Source organism: Triturus cristatus, chromosome 7 (assembly GCF_964204655.1).
Source record: "Triturus cristatus chromosome 7, aTriCri1.1, whole genome shotgun sequence".
Taxonomy (NCBI): domain Eukaryota; kingdom Metazoa; phylum Chordata; class Amphibia; order Caudata; family Salamandridae; genus Triturus; species Triturus cristatus.
Window position 1 is genome coordinate 367,595,796 of NC_140590.1, and position 22,831 is coordinate 367,618,626.

A 22,831-nucleotide genomic window follows, 5' to 3' on the forward strand; every position below is an offset into this window, starting at 1 on the left:
TGACCTCTTGTGATAGGACTACGCCAAAAACTTTGTATGGCCACAGCAGAACACTCCGTTGGTGGTTTCGCCTAGTTTTGGAAAGAGTGGCCCTCAGACCAGCATCCCACCAGGAATCCCACCAGATGCCTGTGAGGAGTGAGTCTATCAAACTGACAATTCTGTGCCTGCCTGGTTCCTCCAACTCAACCTCCCATGCAAAGAGTGTACAAGTTGAATTCCCATTTCTCGTGAATCCTAACCCTGAAGCTGCAGTACTTTGTCTGCGATAGGAGAGTAAGACACACCACTGCACAAAAGAGTCTGTGTCAAAGCATTGCCATTCTACCACTAGCAACAATAGTTGACCACACCATGCACACCCTGCAGTACAGAGTAAAAGTGAACTGCCAAACTAAACTGAACATGACAGCTTGGCTAATAGGAGGATTTTTTTTTACCCAAAAGCATTGTAAACCCACTCCAGAAATGTGCACAGTGGTTATTAGCCATAAGCAAAAATGCACAGTATACACAAACCCCGATGCAGAGCGAACTTTAGTGCAATCAGAATTTCCTTAGTTACCAAGCATTTTAGTGCAAAACATAAATTATGTTTTATCTCTTTTTTGTACAAGAACTAACACTATCCCATATCAGAGAAAATTGGGGGGTTCAAAAGCACAATGAAAGTTTACTCAGCTTTTAATAAATCAATAAACAATCCAGTCAGTCAAAAATCTTTATTCAGCTAAATAACAGCCATAAAAGAACAGATAAAATATTTTAAAAATAATACACATAATAAGATTTTAACCAACTCAAATAATACCCAGGAATTCATTTTCCAACAACATTACGGAGTCGAACTGCAGCGGAGATATACTTATAGACCATAAGACAGGTAAATTCATGGTTTAAAAGAAGTAGATGACATAATGCAGGTTGACACTTTCTAATATTTAAAAGTCTTAATAATGGTTTTACAAAAGTGCATCTAGGGTTAAGATACAATTCACACAAAAAACACAAAGTGCTTTGTACAGAAATTGAATCACATGGACACAGGTCTAATTTGGCATCACAATATAAATCACGTGGATACGATACCAGTAAGTGAGCAAAACCCATCCTGAACCTGATCAGATAAAACATCTTTGCTTGATTAAAATAAAAAGAAAGATAGGACTCAATTTGTGGGGAGACGATTAGCAGTGAACGCTCTACAACCCTTTTTTTTTTTAACCATCTCTTGGCTATATCTTTCATGCGTCAAAAGTAAAAGAAAATCACTTTTAAGCTTGGCCTTAGGAATTGCAGATATATTTCCGGGACTGTTAAAACAATCCTGCAATCCCAACTTCTCCAATTGTTCTTGCAGATAGGAGAGCCATGGAATTTTTTTTACATAATCCAATTTTAAACAATCTAAAATTATGTCACAATTCAGGACTGGCTCCTCTTTTACCCAGATACTACGCCAAAGCATCAATGGTGTAACACCTAATTCATTATGGCACATAATGGCAGGGGTGCTTTTAGGTAGTGTCAACACACGTTTTAACATTAAGTTCTCTGCTCTTTGGAGGCCCGATGTGTTTGAGCAACCCAGACTCCAGCGCTGTATAGCGTAACGGCGCATGTTCGTGCTTTATAAATATTGATAATTGCTTTTATGGGGCGAGAACCTAATTTTTTTGTAAATCTAAAAATGGCCTCCATGTTTTTATTGAAGCCCCCAATCCTGGCATGAACTAGGTGAGACCAAAAGTTTTCGGTAAAAATAATACCCAAATAAGAAAAAGTTGGCACCTGACATATTTCATTCTTTATATAGAAAGATTTCATCTTAGAGGGAGCTTTTCCTGCTACCAAGACATGTGACTTGGCAACATTTGTTTTTAACACAAGATCGCTCATAAATTCATTAAAAGCCTTTGTAGACATTAGGACACAATCGTCCGTATATAACAGGTCTGGTAAAGTCAATCCAATGAAGGGAAGGAACTCTTATTTGATGTGCCTCCTTGAACCTTCTTATTAATCTATCAGTTGAGGGGTGGGGGAGGGGGGGGGGGGACTAATCGGTTAATAAAACGACTCCCTGTACCATTGGTAGCATGCTTCATCCTTGGTCTTGTGTCTTCGTCCCATACCCCTAATGTGTTTGGGTGATCTCAACGCTGTTGATTAGCAGAGCTCATTTCATGGAGGGTGCAACAGGAACTGAGATTCAAATTAATTTAAGGTATACCCTAAAATTATTATGTGCTGTTTTACATAGGGTATCTAAGGTAACATTAAAAACCAAAGGGGATGTCCTAAGAGTATACAATGTACTCAAACATCTATGGTTGACATGTTTCAGCCAGTAGTGAACACCTAAAGAGGTAGTGTGGCTTACTACAGGACCAAATACTAAGATCCCAGCCGAATCTTATCATCAAGACCAAACACTATTTGTGTGGTCACCTCGTTCATGATTTTTGCACCTCCGATTCAAATGCATGCCTATACAAACCCAAACCATATGTAGTGAATTTTATCATTGTATATTTCGACAGTATGTCTACGCCCCATAGGATCATAGAGGTGGGACGAATCTGTAGTCAAACATTTGTTAAGGTTTCCTGTACAGCCAGTATACCTACACGCGTCCTTTCGACCCTGCGTGTCCTTTTATAAATCAATTGGGTCTCCCTCTGCCCCCCAAAAGATTAATAAGGTTCAGAGAGGCACAACAAATAACAGTTCCTTCCCTTTATTATTTTGTAGGAACTAAAACTTTCTGGCCATTATATTGGGCTTTTGTATGTGCTAACTGAAACAAACTTTTCACCCCATTAACAAAACTTCAGCAATAAGCCTTTGACTGTTTGACCTCGCTACCCACTGAAAATCATAGGGAAGAGAAAGTACTCCACAAATCATTGAGCTTGCAGTAGCCTCTGGCTACTATGGCTCTAGGGAAAACAGCACGAATTGACACAATAATTGCATTGGGCGTGATTCACAAAGAAAAACGTACACTTTTGTGTAAATTTACGGTTGATTGCTAATCACAAAGGGATTGACGAGTAGTATCTTCACATGCGCGGAGTCTCCGCACAGAAAATAGAAGATAGGTCTTCTTTGTGTGGAGACTCAACTTGTAAACATACTAGTCGTAAATCCCTTTGTGAATCAGTCCCTTAGTTGTGTTGAATTCACCAGACCATAGAGCAGTCTGATGGCAGAGTGTATGAGAGACAGCTTTCACATGTGGCCATTCCCGAGCCGACAATTATCAGCCAATGGTGATTTTTAGAGGAGACAGCGAAAGTGGCACAGAATGGTGGCTCGTCTTTGTATTGTGTTTTCCCATCTTCTGCACATGGCAGATTTTCTTCTGTCAACCCTGATACTCTGCCTCAGAGACCATATGGATGCCAGGTTGGATGTGGAATGTCAGCCAAGAATATTAGCCCTACTACAGTACCGGACCTCTGCCCTGTCCTGAGTAAGAGGTCACCTAGCAGTAGGAGCTACCCCTGCTCAGGGACTGTGGCCTTTAACTTACAGTACACATAGCTTCAGTATTTTGTGCCACTCCCAGCCCTGCACTACAAAGGCAAAGGATGAAAGACCAAGGAAATGCACTGGATTGGGTTAGAGTTTGAACTTTTAAGTTCTAGCTTTTGTTAGGCGTATTTTCCAACTAACGCCACAAAGCAGGATAACTGCTGCCTTCTTAAAATCTGGATTTGGAAGACGTTCTGGGCATCAGCCCAGTGAGACTTGTGCCTGAAACAGAACTTTGTGTGATGCAGTTTTCTCAAAGCCTAGACCAAGCCTAGTGCTCTATAAGAAGCCGTGCTGATGTGATCTGTGCCACGAAAATAAGATAGAATGATATAACAAGAAATCTGCCCTGACATGACAAACCAAGTAAAGGCTAGGCAGACAGATGCCTATTTTGGAGGTCTCTAACTGTCCTGTATTACCTCAAACGATGGAAATGTCTCTGTAGGCTATTTTTCAACCCAAAAGGGACACACGTTTTAATGTTCTATTGATATCATGGCTTGAAGTGAGATTTGGACCCTAACCATCAAGTGCAGCTGCTTGATCGCAGCTGGTGATTACTGGGTCCAGTGACTGCCCAACACCTTTAGGTGCCTTGCCATCAGAAAATTCTGACCATGAATGGGTTGTTTCAGGCCAATGAATTCTGCGCCAGACCCTGCATTGAACTCTAATTATAAAATCAGCTGCATTATAGTTGGCCTCCCTGAACTCTTCAGACAACAACTACACCTCTCTGTTAGCACTGTTCATTGGTTAGCAAAAAAAAAGACCCCTAGTGGTATCAAAGATCATCTCCAACTTGGGTAGGGGCCTCTGTTAATTCTATATTTTCTTTTCTGGGCCACTTTGCTATTGAGATTTATATTTTTTAGATCTTTGATCACCTGGGCTCAAACCCCACATGCCTGGCTCCAGAGGCTACTGAGAAAAGAGGGGAAAGAGTACATCTATCATGGCACACTTTGTATTTTGGAAGCACTGCGGCTGGCACCTTTGCCTTACTGATGTAGATTTGCAAACATAGTTGGAGAAACAATACCACAGTGTTCTCAAAAGGTAAACATGATCGCTTTTTTCCTTACAATATAATTGGTCCTAGTGCCCAACATTACGTGCATTCTAATACCACAATGAGTTATACTTGTGATTTGGGTAGTATCTCGCAACAGAAATGTGGTTCACTGTTCCACTTTACTGTGTGTAAAATATAGGATCTATTTTTTTGAAGACATATCTTGGATTTCATGATGAGATTCTTGTGTGCAGCCACCTGTGTCATATAGTAGTACCTTATGTTGCGAAACTCTCTACCATCCATTGCAGGATGCCTTCACGGACTGCACATTCTATTTTTAAAGAGTCAATTATACAAAGGCAACTATTGTGCAACAGTGATGAACAACAGTAGCCACCACAAATACAGCATGTGTCCACTAATTTAACAAGGACCCAGAAAAAAGGCTTCACGCATCCAACAGAATTGTTACTAAGGTGATTTTCTCTTGAAGAGAATGTTGGATTTTTTTTACATTCTTCGTACCTGAAAGCAGTGTCTTGAGTGCTTTCTAGGGCCTGCAAACATCACTGTTTATTTTACAAATTAAACATTCAGGCAGAATTCTAGCTTTAAAGCAACAGATATCTGAACAAGATGTGGTAGAGGAAAACAAGGGAAGCGGTCTACTCTACAGTGCCTTGATTTATTGCAAGATTTGTGTCTCCCATGCCCAGGTACATATCAACGATACCCTTTCAACACCGCACACATTGCTAAGAGTCAGCAGTTCTATAAAGCGCAGTCAGCCACTGAGCATGATACTTTTGACCCAAGCATGTGGTACGAGCGCACATCCGCTTGCAAACTCTAAGATGGCCTCTCTAAACTACCTCCATCATTGAAACCTAACTTGACAAAATCTTACTACTCTTTCAACAATGCAAGCAGTAACTACATATTGATTGCTTCACTGAACGGGGTTAGGGGTATAGGAACTGCTGGCGCCTGGCTAATTATGCGTATGGTATGTTGATCTTCCGATTGGTGCGGTGCCATAGGTGGGGGACACACCCGCAAACCCCCAAATGTGAGGAGGAAACATCCTGTACAAAACTGTGAGCCAGAGTCCTATGCATGCGTAATATTGACTCTGTGAAAGTTTGTCAAGTGATTAGAGTACAATTGTCAATGAAAGTCCAAATGAATCCAATTCTGGTCTTGAATTCAAACAATAAACAAAGAGCATCCAGCAAACATGCGTTTCATCTTATCGGGAAATATCCCTCGACTACTTCAGGGATGGGAATGATACAATAATCCTTGTATAAATACATTGTATCGCATTGTTAATTTGCTCCCATCAAATGGAAGCCAAAGGCATCACCTGTGTTATAGATCTTTGGAAAGGACACAGTAATGTACAGGCACCACTTGTTTAAAGCTTGATTGTGCTCACAGAGCAAATATATATATATATATACACATACACACAATCTATGGAACCTACATACTGCCTTCTATCATGTATAATGTAAACTTGTGATTTCTTCTGCTGCGGGCTATACGGTTGTTTGCACAGCGCAGGACAGGCACCCATCACATCAATTCCATGTACAGATTGGAGAGATAGATTTTTTTCCCCATTTTCTTTCACACACGCTCTAAAGAGCGATCAAATTGTCACGTTTTGAATTCAAAATGAGTTTAGGGTTTCCACATTAAAGATGATGCCTTTGTCTTCCATCTGATGGGAGCAAATTAGCAATGCTATAACAATGTGATACAATAACCCTTGTACAAATACATTGTATCATTCCCAGCCCTGAAGAAGTCGAAGGATATTTCCAGATAAGACGAAACACGTGTTGGCTGGATGCTCTTTGTTTATTGTTTGAATTAAAGACAAGAATTGGACTCATTTCGACTTTAATTGACAATTGTACTCAAATCACTTGACAAACTTTCACAGAGTTAATATTACGTGTTCATCGGACTCTGGCGTACAGTAGCTACATATTGCCTGCTGAACCTTCTGACCAATTAGCTGCACCAACTAGTCCATGCAGTCAGCAAATAAACTGGACTCATCAACCAATCACACAGGGGCAGAACACCTCTTGCATAATTCATGTCACATGCACCTCGTCTTATGCCACATTCCTCATCTAACAAAGCAGTTGAACAAAAGTAGTAACTGGAATCACTCACAGCCACTTTTAATAATTATAATAAACAATGTAAACAAAAAGGGTCTGCTTCCCCCTCAGTTCCTGGGTAACACGTGCACAAAGAGCAGCTCTAAATGCCTTAACGAGATAAATCAAATGTTTGCTGGTAAAACTTGCTCTAGAAATGTCAATTTTGTAAAAAACTTTATTAAATCAAGGACAATCCGTGCCATGAATTTTGCACAAAATGTCTTCTTATTTGCACCACTGGAAAAGTGCATCTCCTTGAGAACCAACTGTGCTGTGTGGCAGGTAGGGTGAAGGTTGGGATAGATTGTTATTTGGACACAAAGCCAGCTTTTCCATGGTCATCTTCCAGGATTCCCACTTCCGTTTCAGCTGTACAATGCCACTCATGCACTTCCTGACAATGCAGTATCTTAAGCACATCTGGTATCCCCTTTCCATGCTATGTTATGTTCCACCTGGACCATTGCTCCAGAATGCTTTCTGTGCATCTCTTATTGCTGTGCAAAGTCATGTTGCCCTTTTCCTCCAGTCCAAACTGCATGTACTTCATCGAAGTGTGTGTCCACAAGTGATCAAGCAAAAAGGCAGTTTACTAAATCCTCTTTTCTGCTATCTGCTACTAGAGTAATAGCAGACCAACTTCCTGACGTTGACAAAACATAATCCGTAGATCTGGCTTGCATTTTCAGTACTAAGTCTGACATACAGGTCCAGTGCACTGATTTTTATCCGCAGCCACGTTTGCTTGCTAGTGACACCAAAAGGTTGGTCTTTAAACCAAAACTTTAGAGGAAAAGCCTGTTGCCATCCAGGACAATTAATTTGTTTTGCAATAAAGTGAATAGTGTGTCTTTCACAGAAGTCCAATGGTTTGAAAGGGGCCGAGGACAAACACACTTTTGAAGAACCGAACAAAGAGAAAAAAGTTGCCTTCTACAAACCTAAAAACCTGACACTCCAGAAGACATCACAAATACAGCATTAGAAAGAACACAAGAGCAAGACGATCCATCTTCATGTGGTTTTGACACAATGGCGACCGATGGAAAATTCGAAGAAAATGTCCAAATCCTAAAGTACTGCCGATGAAGAATGCTGATCTGACCAGAAGCCACAGTTCAAGTCGTGTGAAACTATGATAACACCCACATGACAGGAAGACATCTGGGCCTCAGTTCACTTCACTCCATTACACTCGAGAAGCAATGGAGTGTGAAAAGAAGGCGTTAAACGAACAACTGATCAAGTGTGACTTAATGCCCAAGTTTGGGTGTGATAGTTTGCAGAGGAGAATACTGGTAAACGAAGCACTAGAAACTGAGCGCCCGGACGGGAATTCACACACATAGGTTTCTCCCTGAACTTAGACTAAAAACTTTTTCCGGTTTTAAATTCAGAAACAATTCCATGAGTATTCCTAGACATTGTGATTTTTGCAATATACCTGGAAAATATACATGCACGTATGTTCTCTCATTCTGATATATAGATACTTCCCAATGTGGATATATTGCACTGAGGAGTATTTCCACTTTTAAGCAGTTTTAATTCTGCTTTTTCCACGGCCGTGTAGTGATAAGTACATTTACCACAGTTATGACCCTATTCCTCAACTCAAGCAACAATTTCAGGTGGGATCCTTCTTCCTCCCAGGACAGAAAGTAGATTAACTGCTGCATTTCGCACAAGTACATCGCTTGTCCATTTCAGGAAAGTACCTAAAGAATTTTTTTTGAAGTTTGTGAAAATTGTGAGTTTGAGCGTTCACTTCTTTTAAAAGGTGTCGCAACCTTGGAATGCCCACGGAAACATCCCACTGAGCAGATTTGCTCACACAGAACAGTGGCCTTTTCAGTGTGAGGAAATTCAATTAAGGGTGAAAAATGACATTTTGTGGATTTGCAATCATACATGGAGGTGTATGCACACCAGAGTAAACAGGCATTGGCAAAGCCAGCAGGGCATATGTCTTGCCTTTGAGACCTATTGACTTTGCCTATGGTTTTTAACTATGCTGTACAACATCAATGCTGTACAGCTTGACTGAAAAAAATAAGCAGTAGTCTTGTAATTTTATTGGCACTCCACTCGCACCACGCATGTGTGTGCCTGCAAACTGACACAAGCATTTTTTTATTTAAGTGACTGTGGTAGGGAGGGGGAGAGTGGCGGGAGCAACATAGAGGACAGCGGTGGGAGGGGAGACCCATGCAGGGTTGGTGGTGGAAGCAACACAGAGAGCAGGCTGGCAAGAAGAAGAATTAGATTAAAGAAAGTGGGCACGAGGGGGGAAGCAACAGAGAGGGTGAGAGTGGGGAGGAAAGCAATGGGTAAGAGTGCAACATGGAACGGGCAGGGAGAGCACCTAGGCAAGAAAGCAATGGGGCAGGGTGAGGGGAAGAACCAAAGGGAGGGAGAGGAGGAGGACATGGATGGGGAAGAAATACATATGGTGGGGAGGCCTTCTGAAGGCAGTGGATGGATAAGACTGGAGCAGGGCTGCAGGCCCTGTTAAGACTTGCAAGGGCTCTGTGGGTTAGTGCTAGAAGAGATGAACTTTCAAGATAAAGCTAAAGACTTGGATGAGCACCCCTTGCACAGGGAGTACCTGTGGGGTCAACTCCACAGATCTGCAAGGGAGACATTACTTAGCATTGAGTAGGGGGAGAAGACCCACATAAGGTACATTGCCCAGACCAGCGCTAGGGTGATATGCAGGTATAAATATGCGCTACTTTTCTTACCAAAAGTAAGTATTGGACAACCGTAATATTAGGGCTCACTATGGATATTTTGAGTCTTGAGGCCTTGTACAGCCTTGGACTGCTTGACCCGCCCTACCACTTGGAGTTAAGCACTGAAAGGGTAATACTTGGCCAAGCTACTCAAGGCCCACAGTAATTGAGGCCCTGAGACAGAAGAAGGCAAAGGCCACAACTCCTACTGTTGTGCCCAGTAACTCCTACTTGTCCTGTGGCTCTCGGAAAGGAGTTCTGATAGATTGTAACTTAACACCCAATTACACATTGATCAACATACCAGCATACATATGCATACAGACCAACATACATACAGGCGCCCATGCACTCACAAGTACAGACATCCATGCACATAGGTGCCTTTGTGTGTCTCAATCCATGTACAAAAACCAGAAGGTATACAGGCACGATGCACACAACACAAATATGGCATACATGGGCTGCAACATGGGCAGACATGGGATAATAGCTTTCAATCTTAGCTCCATCACATTCACAATTTAGCTGGATAGAACAATGGAGTGTCTAGCCCATTCAATCCTTGGATTTCCATTTCAAAGCTAATCACTACTGGATAATAGAATATTTCAGTCATGACGGCCATCCAATCTGTGGCCAATTGGAATGGCAACCCTTATGTAATAATAAACAGCACTCATCATGCCCATTCCATTTTCAACTCTTTAGTATAATTAAATGTGTGTAGCATTCAGAACCAAATTCGGTCTGATACTCCCACAAAACAAAAAGGTAAACTCACAAGTTTCTCGATTGATCCATGCATCTAATCCAGAGCTTTTGCTTTTTACAAATTGTTGCGACCAGTTGGCTATTCCAATCAACTAATGCAAATACAGAATGCAGAGATCTGCTAAATTAAAACCCGCAACTAGAATCTTGCTGCTTGACAGACATGTAGCAATTCATTAACTTTCCAGGTTTCATTTTCTCCCAAAACCATATGTGATGTCCGCGATGTTGATAAATTATCTTTCATTTTTTTTTTTTAAGGAAATTTAACAATCTGCCTAAAATAGGGTCTAGTGATGGCTTATGTGAAAAATGCAATTTCGGTACAATACAGTTCTCTTATTTCCCTTTATCCAAAGTGTCACTTCTCTAGGTTTACATTTCACCTCAGACACAAAGATTCCGTAGAATAATTTGATTTACTGGTGCAAAACAAGGTAGAAATATGCTGATTATTTTTAAATAAATAACTTATTTCACACAGGCAGTGCAGAGACTTGTATATAATCTAGTACAGAAAATGTGTGTGCTTCTTGGAAAAACTGACTTCTTTAATTAGATCAAACGTTAGCAGGGTGCAACATATAAACTCTTTCCATATCAACAATACTTGCATATTTCTTGTGACACACAAATCCTACACTTTTCCACACAGATCCCAAGTTCCCTTTACTAGGTCTATTAAAACACTGTTTGAAGGGTACTCACATGTTGTTCATTAGGGCAAAGATTAAAACTATTGCTATTGCAAAATTTAGGCCAGTGTGCATATAATTAAACTCTCTGCACATAAGGGCCTAGATTCTGAAATCCTCTCTCCTGGACATTTTAATTCATGTACTCCTTCACATTAGTCTTTGCCCCATTTTCCATACAGTCACTTGTGGCCAGACCAGATCCCTAGTTCTCTTGTTCCAGGTAAACATAAGAGCAGCTACCCCTCTGATTATAAGTCTCTCCATAAGATTGGTTTTAGTTTCCTCTAAATGCTCTGTGGTGTAGAAGTCCTGAACACATAAGCTAGGGTTTTGTCTACCCTAGAGTTGCTTTGTACTGTAGCGTACACCCAAAGCTTGTACAGAGCAAATGCCAGACAGGCATGGTCTAAACTGTATGACTTGGGATGAGTACATAAATGTAACTGGAGAAGGCACCCTCGGTCTCCCTCTGGCACCAGGCAATAGGGCCATGTGAAATTGCTGGAAAATCATTTTAGTTTTTCAATGCACGAAAATCTCTTTATGACTTAAGTGAACATGTAAGTTGCGTCGAAGAGGCTACGTGAGTAATGAGGTGGATTTGGGTTCCAATGCATCTAGATTTAACAACTGGTGCTTTCTGGGAGTATATGGCATGCCGAGGTTGGTAGGCCATGGGGTTTGTTTACAAACTCACTTTGTCTTCCTTCAGTGAGGCAATCCAATTTCTACTCCCAAAACAAGCGATGTCATGTTTAAGTTAAGTTGTGAAATTAAAAGCAAAGAATGTTGTGGCCTGCTGTTAATGATCTATTTGTCTTACATATGATGCTGCCACTTAATTTGTATTTTACTAGTAGTATTAGTATTTTTAGCAGTAGGTCAATAAAAAATTGTCAATTCAAGAAAAGCATAACCCGGTGCCAGATTGCAAGATCAATTTCTTAAATTGTTGACAACACAATCTGCAGCTGTGCCTATTGTAGAGATATGTGGCAGATCAGAACAGATAAAATGTAAAGGAAAAGGGGTACTGAGCTACCTTTTAAACTAGTAAATAATGATTCGATTCTTAATTATACAACAAAGATGATCAGTTGCCAAAGTCCACAAAAACTGGGCAAAGATTATCAATGGGCTCGAGTGCTTGCAACCTGGTGGGGCTTTTTCACACTCTCGCATTGCTCCAACATCTCGTATAAATAAGTAAATATTAGTTATATTGTAACGATCTACCTGATGTTCCAATAATTATGTTGCTCTTGTATATTGGTTATTGTGATAATTTAGTAACAAATTACTGTTGTCACTTCTATTAACTTGTAAAGATCACTAAAATGCTCTCTGGGTTTGTTTGTGCTGTATAAAAAAGCAAAAAGGTTATAAGTGCTTTGTCTGTTAGCACCTGTCAAAACCATCAATTCTTTGTCTTGTTTTTTGCAAACTTTATTGTTGAGGAAGCGTACGGGCCCTGGTCCAATCTAAAAACAAAAATACATTTAAAAAACTGGATAAAAGCATATATAGTATTTGGTCTGTGGAAGCTGTAGTAGCCCCGGCATTGAAAGGAATTACTTTGTATGTAGATGTACACCTTCTGAAAGTGCATAAACACCACCACTCATAAAGCTAGTCAATGGTTTAAGTGCAATGGCCAACTCTCCAATCTTGTATACTGTAGTGGGCGGAAGAAAAATGTGAATGGCACAACGGACCAATGGATGAAGAGAGGTGCCTGAAAGCCTCTAAAAGTATAGTATACAGTACACATAACTGTAGTAAAATCAAAATGTCTTAGCTAATACCGGACCTAAAACGAACAGTGCGACCAAGCAGGACGGGTGGAGAAGGGTTTACAATCTCCATCATCACAGTCCAACTGCATCAGTGTACTTGAATACTTGGGGGGGGGAAGAGAAAGCTACAATGGAATTGTTGTAAAAAGAAAAGACCAAAAGAGATCCAGAAGTATGCAAGTCTGACATAAAATGCTGAATAAGAGGCTGGGTTTCCCAAGAAGCATAAGGCCTTGGGCACAAGCATGTAGAAGATGCAATGTTGATCCAACTTATGCCAAAACATTTTACGGAAGAGCATGGAGGGCCATAGCAATGTTATTGTTAGTTTTCTGTCTGTGACCTCTCAATGAGAGCAGACCGTGTGATTACATGCTGGTGTGGGAGACCTAGGAAGATTTCCTCTACAAACAGTTGCAGGATGCCTAAGGCATTGAAGTCGGAGCAGCACAATAGTTGGAGTGTTACACACGATCAGGTACACATTACTGGACAAGGAGCAGTGACTGACTAAAATCCCACATCATGCTGGACATCTGGCAGTAAGCAAAATGGAACACACAGTGGGAATGTCTCATCTGTTCCAAAGAGACTAATACTGCAAGTGGAGTCTGGCAAAAGCTCTGGTCAGTGTCATGGCATGCTAAATGAGACCAATAGTATTGTTGAGTTCTATAGTGAAAGGCCTTTGCATATGTGAGTTTTACTTAACCGCTCAAATATTTCCATTTACAAGTGTGAGCTTTTGTTTTGCTTTCTTAATATTAGGTTAGAGCTTATCTACTCTAAAGGGTGTATTGTGAACATTCCAAGGTGGTGTTGCGTTTCTCATCATAGTCCTTTTGATTAGACGCATAAGACTGGTTTGATTTTTACACCCGGGCCTAGAACTTCCAAGGACTTTTACAACCGTGTGAACCCCTTACTCTGGCCATTATAAATACATCGTATGGAAAGTATATTTGGGAAGCATTACTGTATCTAATGTCTCCTGTTAACCAATTTTCTATACTCCGAGTGCTTCGAAGTCACCAATTGGGTGGGAAGTAGCAATTAAACACACAGATAAACTGATAAATACATAGATTATTAAACAAATGTGTGGGTATTCCCTACCCTGTGGCAGGTATGGTCCAACCTGGATAAGGTGGGAGAGTGTTTCATTTTGAGGGCTGATGTAAATCCCTTACCAGTGTGGAAATTGGAAGAGAAGGTCCCCCAAAACTGGTGGGAGTATAGAGCACAAGGCTTTGCCAAAGGGGAAAAACTCATTTTGGAGAAAATTAAAAAAAGAAAATGTTTTCAAGTGTGAATGTACTTTTGAAAATTATGTAGGTATACTTTACATGTATGCATGCAAAAGTTTTTACATGAAAATGACAAAGAATTCTAATAAGAAATAAACTTACAAAAAAAAATAATAATAATAATAATTTACTCCAGATGTAAGTAAGCCGAGAGGAGCAACTCTCAGAATTTTTACGGCTCTTATGCATTGTTAAAGTTTAATATACATTTGATGGTAGGAATGTTAAAGTAGCATACACAACTACCTTCTTGCGGTCACTGGTAGTTGAATATATGGTGTCAAACAGAAACTGCAAGAAATCTACTGCTCGGCTTCACTCCTAAATATACACATTTTAACCAAGGAGAGGGTATGAATACTTCTTCAAGCATTTCGGGGCAGTATGTGGACTCCTATAAGAAACATAGGATATTAGTACCCTCCTGGTCACCTGCTCTGTTACATCACTGCTCGAAGTTCTAAGTGCTTAATGGTTTAATTACACAAGAGCACGCTGTACCACTAGGGGTTGGATGGCATACACATCAATGTGCAAGGTGTTACCAAAACGCTGCGCTACAAAAACTGCCAAAGATGGGCACTACTGAACCATCTGTGAAATAGTGTGTCTGGTAACCTGAACAAACCCACCCGTTTCTGAACTGATTACTTATGATTCTAACAGGAGTAATGAACTAGGCTGAGAAATGCAGAGGAGTGTAGAAACTAAGTACCAGTAAAGAGCATTTTAACTCTCTGATAGCAATGACTTTTATTATTAACTATGAGAAGAGTTTTCCGGTTTTTCATCAGTGCTTGATATGTGAGGTCTTCGTCCCCTGGAAAGAGCACTAGTAGCATGCCTGCTTTACTATAAACAAGCATTTGCAAAGACAATAGGTCTTGCCTATGCAGAGTGGAGTGGCATAGAGGGTGTTGCGTAGAGTGGCGTATAGCCGAGTAGATTGCTGTAGAGTGGAGTGGCCTAAAGTAGAGTAGTGTAAGAGACTTGAATTGCGTAGAGTGGATTAGAGTGTTGTGGAGTGGCATAGAGGGAGTTACATAAAGCGGAGTACTGTCGTAGCGTGGCATAGAGTGGATTATAGTGTTGTAGAGTAGAGTATCAAACAGTGGAATAGAGTTGAATGGAGTAGAGCATCATAGAGTGGAGTATCGCAAGTTTTAGTGTCGCAGAGTGGCCCAGAGTGATTTGGCGTAAAAGTACAGTGGTGCAGAGTAGATTGAGGCAGAGTAGATTGGCGTAGAGTGCAGTGTCGTAGAGTGTATTGGTTTTGAGTAAAGCAGCTTAGAGTGCACTGGCATAAAGTGCAGTGGCGTAGAGTGGTGCAGAGCAGGGCGCAGTGGCTTAGATTAGATTGTTTTAGAGTAGAGTGGAGTAGTGCAGGGTAGAGTGGAATAGCGCAGAGTGAAGTGGTGCAGGGTGGAGTACAGTGGTGTAAAGTTGAGGGGTGCATGGTGGAGTGGTGCAGAATATATTAGAATGGATGGAGTGATGCAGTGTAGTGGGGTTGAGTAATGTAAATTAGAGTGGAGTGGTGCACAGTACAGTGGAGTGGCGTAATGTAGAGTGAGTGGCGCATTGTAGAGTGGAATGGTGCAGCGTGGAGTGGTGCAGAGCAGGTTGGAGTGGCCTAGACTGGAGTATAGTGCAGTTGCAAAGAGTGCAGTAGTGCATAGTAGAGCAAGTAGAGTGCACTGGAATAGAGCAGAGTGGTGCAGAGTAGAGGTGTAGAGTAAAGAGTACAGTGGAGTGCAGTGGTGCAAAGTAGATTAGAGAAGCATGGATTGATTCATAGTGTAGTGAGGTAGAGTGCAGTAGTGTGGCATAGAGGGGAGTAATGCAGAGTAGAGTGCTGTGTCGTAAAGTGGTGAAGGGTAGAGTGCATAAAGTACAGTGTATTATAGAGTGTACAGTGGTGCAGAGTATTATAGAGTGGCATAGAGTGTAGTGACGTAGAGCGCAATGGTGTAGAGTGGCGTAGTATGCAGTGCCGTAGAGTGCAGTGGTTCAGGGTAAAGTGGTGTTGAATTAAGTGGCGCTCGAGTAAAATGTCTACTCGAACGGCAGAAAGCAGCAGCGCCCTCTTGTGCAACACATAGTATCGTTTGCACTGATTTTACATTGCAAAACAAACTCCAGGAGCTAAAAATCAGTGCGAACGGCGTGACTTAGACTCTGCCGCAGGTGGAGTTCTGCAGAGTAAAACTCTGCAAACTCCGCCCAGGTTTAATAAACATGTTTTGACATAGGTAGAATGTTTAAGGCTCTAGTGTAAATAATGTAGTTGATTTACAGGCTCCGGTCTGTAATTTTCTGGTAAGCAGTAATCTTTGTTGTGTAGGTTTTTCTGGCATGGTGCTACTGCATGTGTTGCACATACTGAGGATATTAATCATTAAGTATAGTTGTGTAGGCTACATATTTTGGGTTACCAGTGTGTGTTATTATTAAAAGGGTTTGATACTCAGACTCGCTGACTGCAAACATAAAGCTCATTGGACATGGACTAGATGGTCACATTAAACAAAAGCCAACAAAGCTTTGACAGAGGCCCTGCGACATTAATTTATGTGCAACACAGCCACAAGTGTGCACCTCCTCGCTGAAGGCCTGTTTAAGGGTTATGTTGCAGGCTCATAAACCGAAGCATAGGAGAGGCACGAGTGAAATCCGTGGGGAGCGTACTCTGCATTCCTCTTGCTTTACTTAAAACTCTCACTTTGAAGTCACAGAAAGAAAACATGAAGCAAATTGGACAAGATAAGAACAAGATTTAAAGGTCTGTTTACAGGAAATGAGTTCTCTGAAGGATACAGTAAACAAGCTTTGGGCAAGGAAAGGAACAAACTCAAGCTCAACAGCCTAAAACAAAAATAGAGCCAGCAAATAGAAAGCAAGGAAATACGATTTACAAAGCCAATGGTAAGCAATGGGCAGAATGCATTCCCTGGGAAGCTTTTTGAATGTCCCCAAGATGTCTTCAGCAGACCAGACAGGCTTCGACCTAAAAATTGATATGGAAAGTGTCACAAGCAACTATCTTGAAGAATACTGTAACTAATGGGTGCAGACAGATGCTACACAGGCAACATATATTTGGATATACATGTAAAGAACATGTATTTTCACTGACAAATGTAGGACTATTAATTTTGTCAGCATTGATTTTGTTTTGATCAGCACACTCAAAACCAAAATGCAGAACATTTGACAGAAAATATTTTAACGAAGACTCCCAATATAGAAGTAATAGGAGAATTCCTACGTTCAACAATCAGTTCAGTTTAATTGGATCTCAAACGAATATTTCATTCTATACCGGTCTGCTTACTTTGTAAATGTCCAGTTTTTGTTATATACTGTTTATACCTGGAGTTAGCTTGCCTGTACGCAAATTGTGCAAAGTAACAATGTCACTGGGAGATAAAAAGGTCTATCAAGAGTCAACTAATTTAGTCCAATAGGAACACTGTAATTAAGAAGCCAGGCCTCTCTAAACCATGGATTCCAACCAAATCACTACAAAACTGGACACTCCACGGAAGGTCATCCAGCACTTCACACATAGGCAACCCTATAAACCAGCATTCTACCAAGAGCAAAATAAATGAAGCAGTCTCTAACTCATCCACACTGAACCACTTTGGGCCTCGTCACGGATGAGGTGCTATACTAACGGCACACTACAAAAAGAACAGATCTTGTAGGGAGTATAGGGAAAGGGCCTTCTTCTCTAAGATTATTATACATTATTGTAGTCAGATTAATACTGTACATGCAAAGTTATAAAATAAATAATCGTTGTTTAATTGTTCACAATAAAATATACAGATGCATTTAATAAATCCTCATGAAGCACAGATTGCTACGTTAATGATATGAACAGTACTGTTTCACTAATAACTAATGTGCCTTTGTGTTGATTAAAGAGTTACAAATCTAGCAGTAAGATCATCACAACAAAACTGGTTGAAAGTGACAAGATGAGTCTTACCTCCTCTACGCGTTTGCGAAATTGCCGCTCCCGCTCAAACTGAGCGACAAGCTGCTGCTTCTCCTCCTCTACAAGTTCCAGCTGTTCTTCTCTCTCCCGGGCTTGAGTACAAGCTGCCTCCGTGCTTTCCAGCACTGACACAAGCAGGGGCATCAGGCCTGTCACAGCCCCCTGTCCATAGGTGGAGATAAGCTTCTCCAGCTCAGAGTAGATGCTGCCTGCAAGAGCAGTCACCATCTCATCATACACCTCTAAGGACCGTTCATCCCCAGAGTCCTCACCAAAGATCTCCTCCAAGTTCTCCATGGATGGCCGGGCAAGAATCGAAGACCGTTCCATGTGGGCTCCAGTTCACTCCACTCACACCTGAAGCGAGTCTCCAAAATCAGATAACTCTCATGTGACTTCTCTATATATTCGATCTTATTAAATGTACAGTGTAAAGAATATTAGATAATTAGAAAATATGTTGCCTCTTCCCGTTTCCCCTAAGAAATCACAAATGTGTATATCAAGTTTACAAACAAGCAAATCGAGGGTGTCTACACATACCAGTCGAGATAAATTCACAAATTTTGTGGGAAAAAAAAGAAACCTTAAAATGTTACTAAAAATATTATCCTAAAAAAATATATTCCAGTGCAATTCCAGCTGAGGGTTCACGTTGATGCCCATATATCCAAGTTAATGTGTAGGCTTTTAGTTGATTCATTAAACGGCTGTACTCGGCGTGTGTTGCAAGAGCGGGTAACAATCGACTTTTTATCAGATTGAGTCTCTTACTGCGCTGCTCCCTGTTCAGCGGCAACACCCATGTCTACATGCATCTCTGGTTGCCACCTGCGACATAGGCAGGTGTTTTAAGTAAAACACCAGGAAAGTCAGCCGAGATGTGTTTCTTGAATGCTGACCGTTTCAACGAGGAGGGTAAATGGGAGCGATCCTGCAATAACAAGAAGAAACATTACACTATGGCTTCCCCTCAGTGTGGCCATGGTTCCACAATGACAAAGATAATCATCACTGAAAAACAAGATCACCCCTCACCCTCATCCCCCTAAGAGAACCTTAATAGCCCAGAAAATAAATCTGAATCCAAAACGTACTTTTTACCGTCCAGATTTCAATTCGGTTTCCTACTGTCTATTGGAACCCTCAAGTTTCCCGACAAGGCAAACTTTCTGCCCCTTCTGATTCTTACTGATTAAGGGTTCATTCAGTCTTAGCACTTAGTAGAGAAGCCGATTTTCCTTTTCTGTCCATTTGAGCTCTCCCAGTCCCTTAGTACCAAGTCTCTTTCTACCCGGCTCTGACCCCCGTCTTTCACACGTATTTCTTTCATATCTTCGTACGCCGTCCTACCTTCACACCTTCGAAGCACCACGAACTGTGGAACTTCGTCTTCGTATGCTGTCATTCACAAATATGCCATCACTTACACATACTGCCTTCCCAGTTAAAGGCATAGTGCCGCGTTCCTCCACAAACTCTACAAACCGAATACAAAATACCAATGACGACAGACTGACTGCACGTACTTCACTTCAAAGGCACACAACTTCAGGTAAAAAAACACTGTACATCAATCCAGCCCAGGCGGAATGGCCACATTGTGCAGCACGTACTGGAACATTAATACACACGCTCTCTCAAACACCAGCAAACGAAACTACCCACAAGAAAAGACACTTCCCCATCACCACTTAAAATGATTCGAGTACGGCACCCGCCCCTGTATAACACAGCCTGCTCACAGACTGCACGCCAACTCTACGCTGTGCTTTCTTTCCACTGCTTTACAGCAAAGCTATTCTAAATATATAACAGCGAAACATGACACGTTGCCTAGGGCCAGTTTGTTTTGACAGCGTTACATGAGAGCTACATTAATGCGAGTAGCTGCCCGCTACTTACGCGGACCGTCCGGGCATTCGGTCTACTGCCCGTCGCCCGTTGTTGATCTTCAAACCGATGTCATTTGCCTGCAATTGTAGCACTTCCGAGTCGTCTGGGTGTGGGCGGTAATACCACAGCGTAAGATTACCTCGGATTGGAGCACTGGAAGGACTTTAGCCAATCCTAGTTCTCCGCACAGACTTCCCAAGTGCCGATTGGCTATGGAATCCACACTTGCTTCTGTCTGGGCCTCTGGATGCAGCTTGCCCGGTTGGAGCGGAGCGGACTGAGCATGTTTGCTGTGGATCACCTGAGGAGTTAGTCACGAACCGGGCAGCGACAGCTTGGGTTTGGCCGTGTTGCCACATGCCGTTCTGCATGGGTGCGAAGGAAGAAGGGCAAGGGTTCGGTGGCTAGTAGAACTCTTGGGCTGGGAGAACGATACTGCTGACCGAGTTCCTCGATTTCTGTTTTTTTTCTGTTTACAGGCTCTGTATTTTCCAGCCCCCTTCCCTGTCTTTCTATCCCGAGTCTCTCTCCTGCCACCCTCTGCAGTTCATTCTATTTCGTTCTCTGCTGCTCTTAAGAAAGTGCTTAAATCAGTTAACTTGTTCTTACCTTTTTACAAGGTCGTCCTTTCGTCATACTTCTAACGCACTACAGCTGTGGAACGTCGTCCCACAATGTACCCAAGTAGTTAAAGGCACACAGCCCCTATACCCTTCCACATTGCCATCAACTGACTACGATCACTGCATCATAGCCAAATTATAAAATCAAACACTGCAGCCCCTTACCAATTATTAAAACGTCAACACAACCAAAGCAGACAAACGAGAATCCCAATGAGTAAAACCACCTCAACCAATACTTAAAACGATTATCCAAACACTGCCTTTTTCCTTTACCAAACACAAAACACCGCCCGTCAACAGGTTGTTTGACAACTCTAAGCTCTGTTTTCTTTTTCTTTCCTTTACAGCAAATAAACCCTAAACATATTACAGCAGAGAACAGGAAAGTGTCTATTGTTGGCAAACATTTTCTTACATACGTGAACACGCTCTTCACTGCTGCTTCGTTTAAAGGTCTCTGCGTTTTCTCCCTGCGATCTGGCATCCGTGTCCTTTCATTGCTGCTATCTCAGTTTCTATGCAGAAACTTCCTCATAAGTTCGCCTATGTCAGCAGTTTCCTCCCTGGTCACGAATCTCTCATTTTGAAGCCATTAGTTTCAGAGTTTCCGTCCGGTGTGGTGGGGTCTTCTCTGTGGTCTGCCTTCCTCTTTTTAAAATTATTTTCTCTTCATTGCCTGCCTGGGTGTACCATTTGAATCAACGTTCACAAATAGCTTCCCGCCTGTTACATTCCTCGCCCTGTTAAACTCTGGGTGTAGCTTCCTTCCCTCCTGACCTCGTAGGCTTGATAGTTTTAGGTTTCTTTTCCCTTCCTAGAACGCCTCTGTCTCCTCCCCCGTTAACCCTTCTTTTCTTTGGCCACATTAATGAACACATTGTCCAGCCGTGTGTGTCACCATATACACTTACATACCTCTTCCTTAGTCAGCCTCTGACTGGCCTACCAGAGTCATGGGCAGAGTGTGGATCTAGCTGCCCAGTGCCCATACCAGACGAGAGCTCCATCCCCTGGCCTATGTCATTCCTCTGAGGCTCTAATTAACCACGCCTCCAACTTTTTTTTATTTTTAAGTTTGAGTTTATTTAAAATAGGTAAACCGCAAAAGAAGAAGGGAGACAATACTATAGTGGGGACACTGTTTACAGATATGATAATATGAAGATAAATTAAGAATCACAATTTTGATGGCTGAAATATGAGGGAGAGAGGGAAAGGGGAGGGGAAAAGCAATGCATACATATTAACTGGACATTCATAAAATGAATGAATCAGCTTAAAAGCGTGTAGACATTTCATGGTTCTAATTTTAGAATAATAAGCATGTCATTAAAAAACAGAAAGGTAATGGGTAATTAACCTAAGCAGGTTTCTGGGTCTTATCATGAGTTAAGATAGTCCTACTGGCGAGTAAACTAGATTTAGATAAAAACGTAGTAATTGGAAGCCATAGTGAATCTCGTGGTATAGCTAAAAAAAATAGGTGTAACATAGTAGCAAGTTTATGACTGAAATATATAGCGTACCACCAAGATTGAAAAGTGACAGCTTGCATGTTTTTCCAGTTAGAAGTAATCAAATGGAAGGCAACAGTTAATAGTAGATGCCTTTTCTCTGCTCTACATTACTTTTGCTCTCTACTAATGAAGGGCTAAATCCAGAAACCTGTGTCTCGAAATAACAGCACTACCTGTACTAACTTTGGTGAAGAAATACAGCAACTTTGAAAGTAAGCGTACTGCATTTACCAGGATGCAATCGAGAGAACTGTGCTGGGATGAGAAGCAGTGTGCTCCCACCCCCCCTTTGTGAACAGTTAATAGTAGGTCTATCAGTTTATAACCTTGAGTGAGCTCAGACCAAGCTGGAGCAACGCTACCTAGGAAAATATATGTAAACAAAATGGAATGTTGATTAAAAAAATCATATGTATTTGATTTTAAATTCTTCTCCAAACCAGATGGATATTAGGGCAGTCAAAGAGCATGTGTTTTAAATCCGCATACGAGGAGCTGCAAGACCAACAAGATGGGCTTGAGTCTGAAGAGAATTGGTGTAGGTTAGCTGGAGTGAGCAATAAACAATGGTAAATGAAAAAAAGGGATTGTAAAGTATTAACTGCTCTGCTAGATTTATGAATCTTAGTCCTAATTTTGTCCCATAAACCAATAGGCCAACATTTCAGTAAATCCGCCTTGCATGTTCCCTCAACTATTGACTTATATCTAATAGTAGAGGGGATTAGTGCTTCA

The 22,831-nt window shown here is 41.4% G+C and overlaps 1 protein-coding gene across 3 annotated transcripts in view; it reads right to left on the reverse strand.

The window, feature by feature from the left end:
- Positions 1-21,131, reverse strand: part of LOC146809690 (C-Jun-amino-terminal kinase-interacting protein 4-like) — a 759,065-nt gene extending 737,934 nt beyond the window's left edge. Inside the window, exons 1-2 of one of the 3 annotated variants that reach the window (XM_085616533.1) lie at positions 20,999-21,131; positions 18,049-18,991 (exon numbers count right to left, since the gene is read on the reverse strand). In XM_085616533.1, the coding sequence (XP_085472659.1) occupies positions 18,049-18,387 (339 nt within the window). In that variant the 5' untranslated portion in view covers positions 18,388-18,991; positions 20,999-21,131. Of the gene's footprint in view, positions 1-18,048; positions 18,992-19,725; positions 19,821-19,962; positions 20,097-20,998 lie in introns of those variants that run through there. The other 2 variants (XM_085616532.1, XM_085616534.1) reach the window with 2 other exon arrangements.
- Between the last annotated feature and the right edge of the window lie 1,700 nt (positions 21,132-22,831).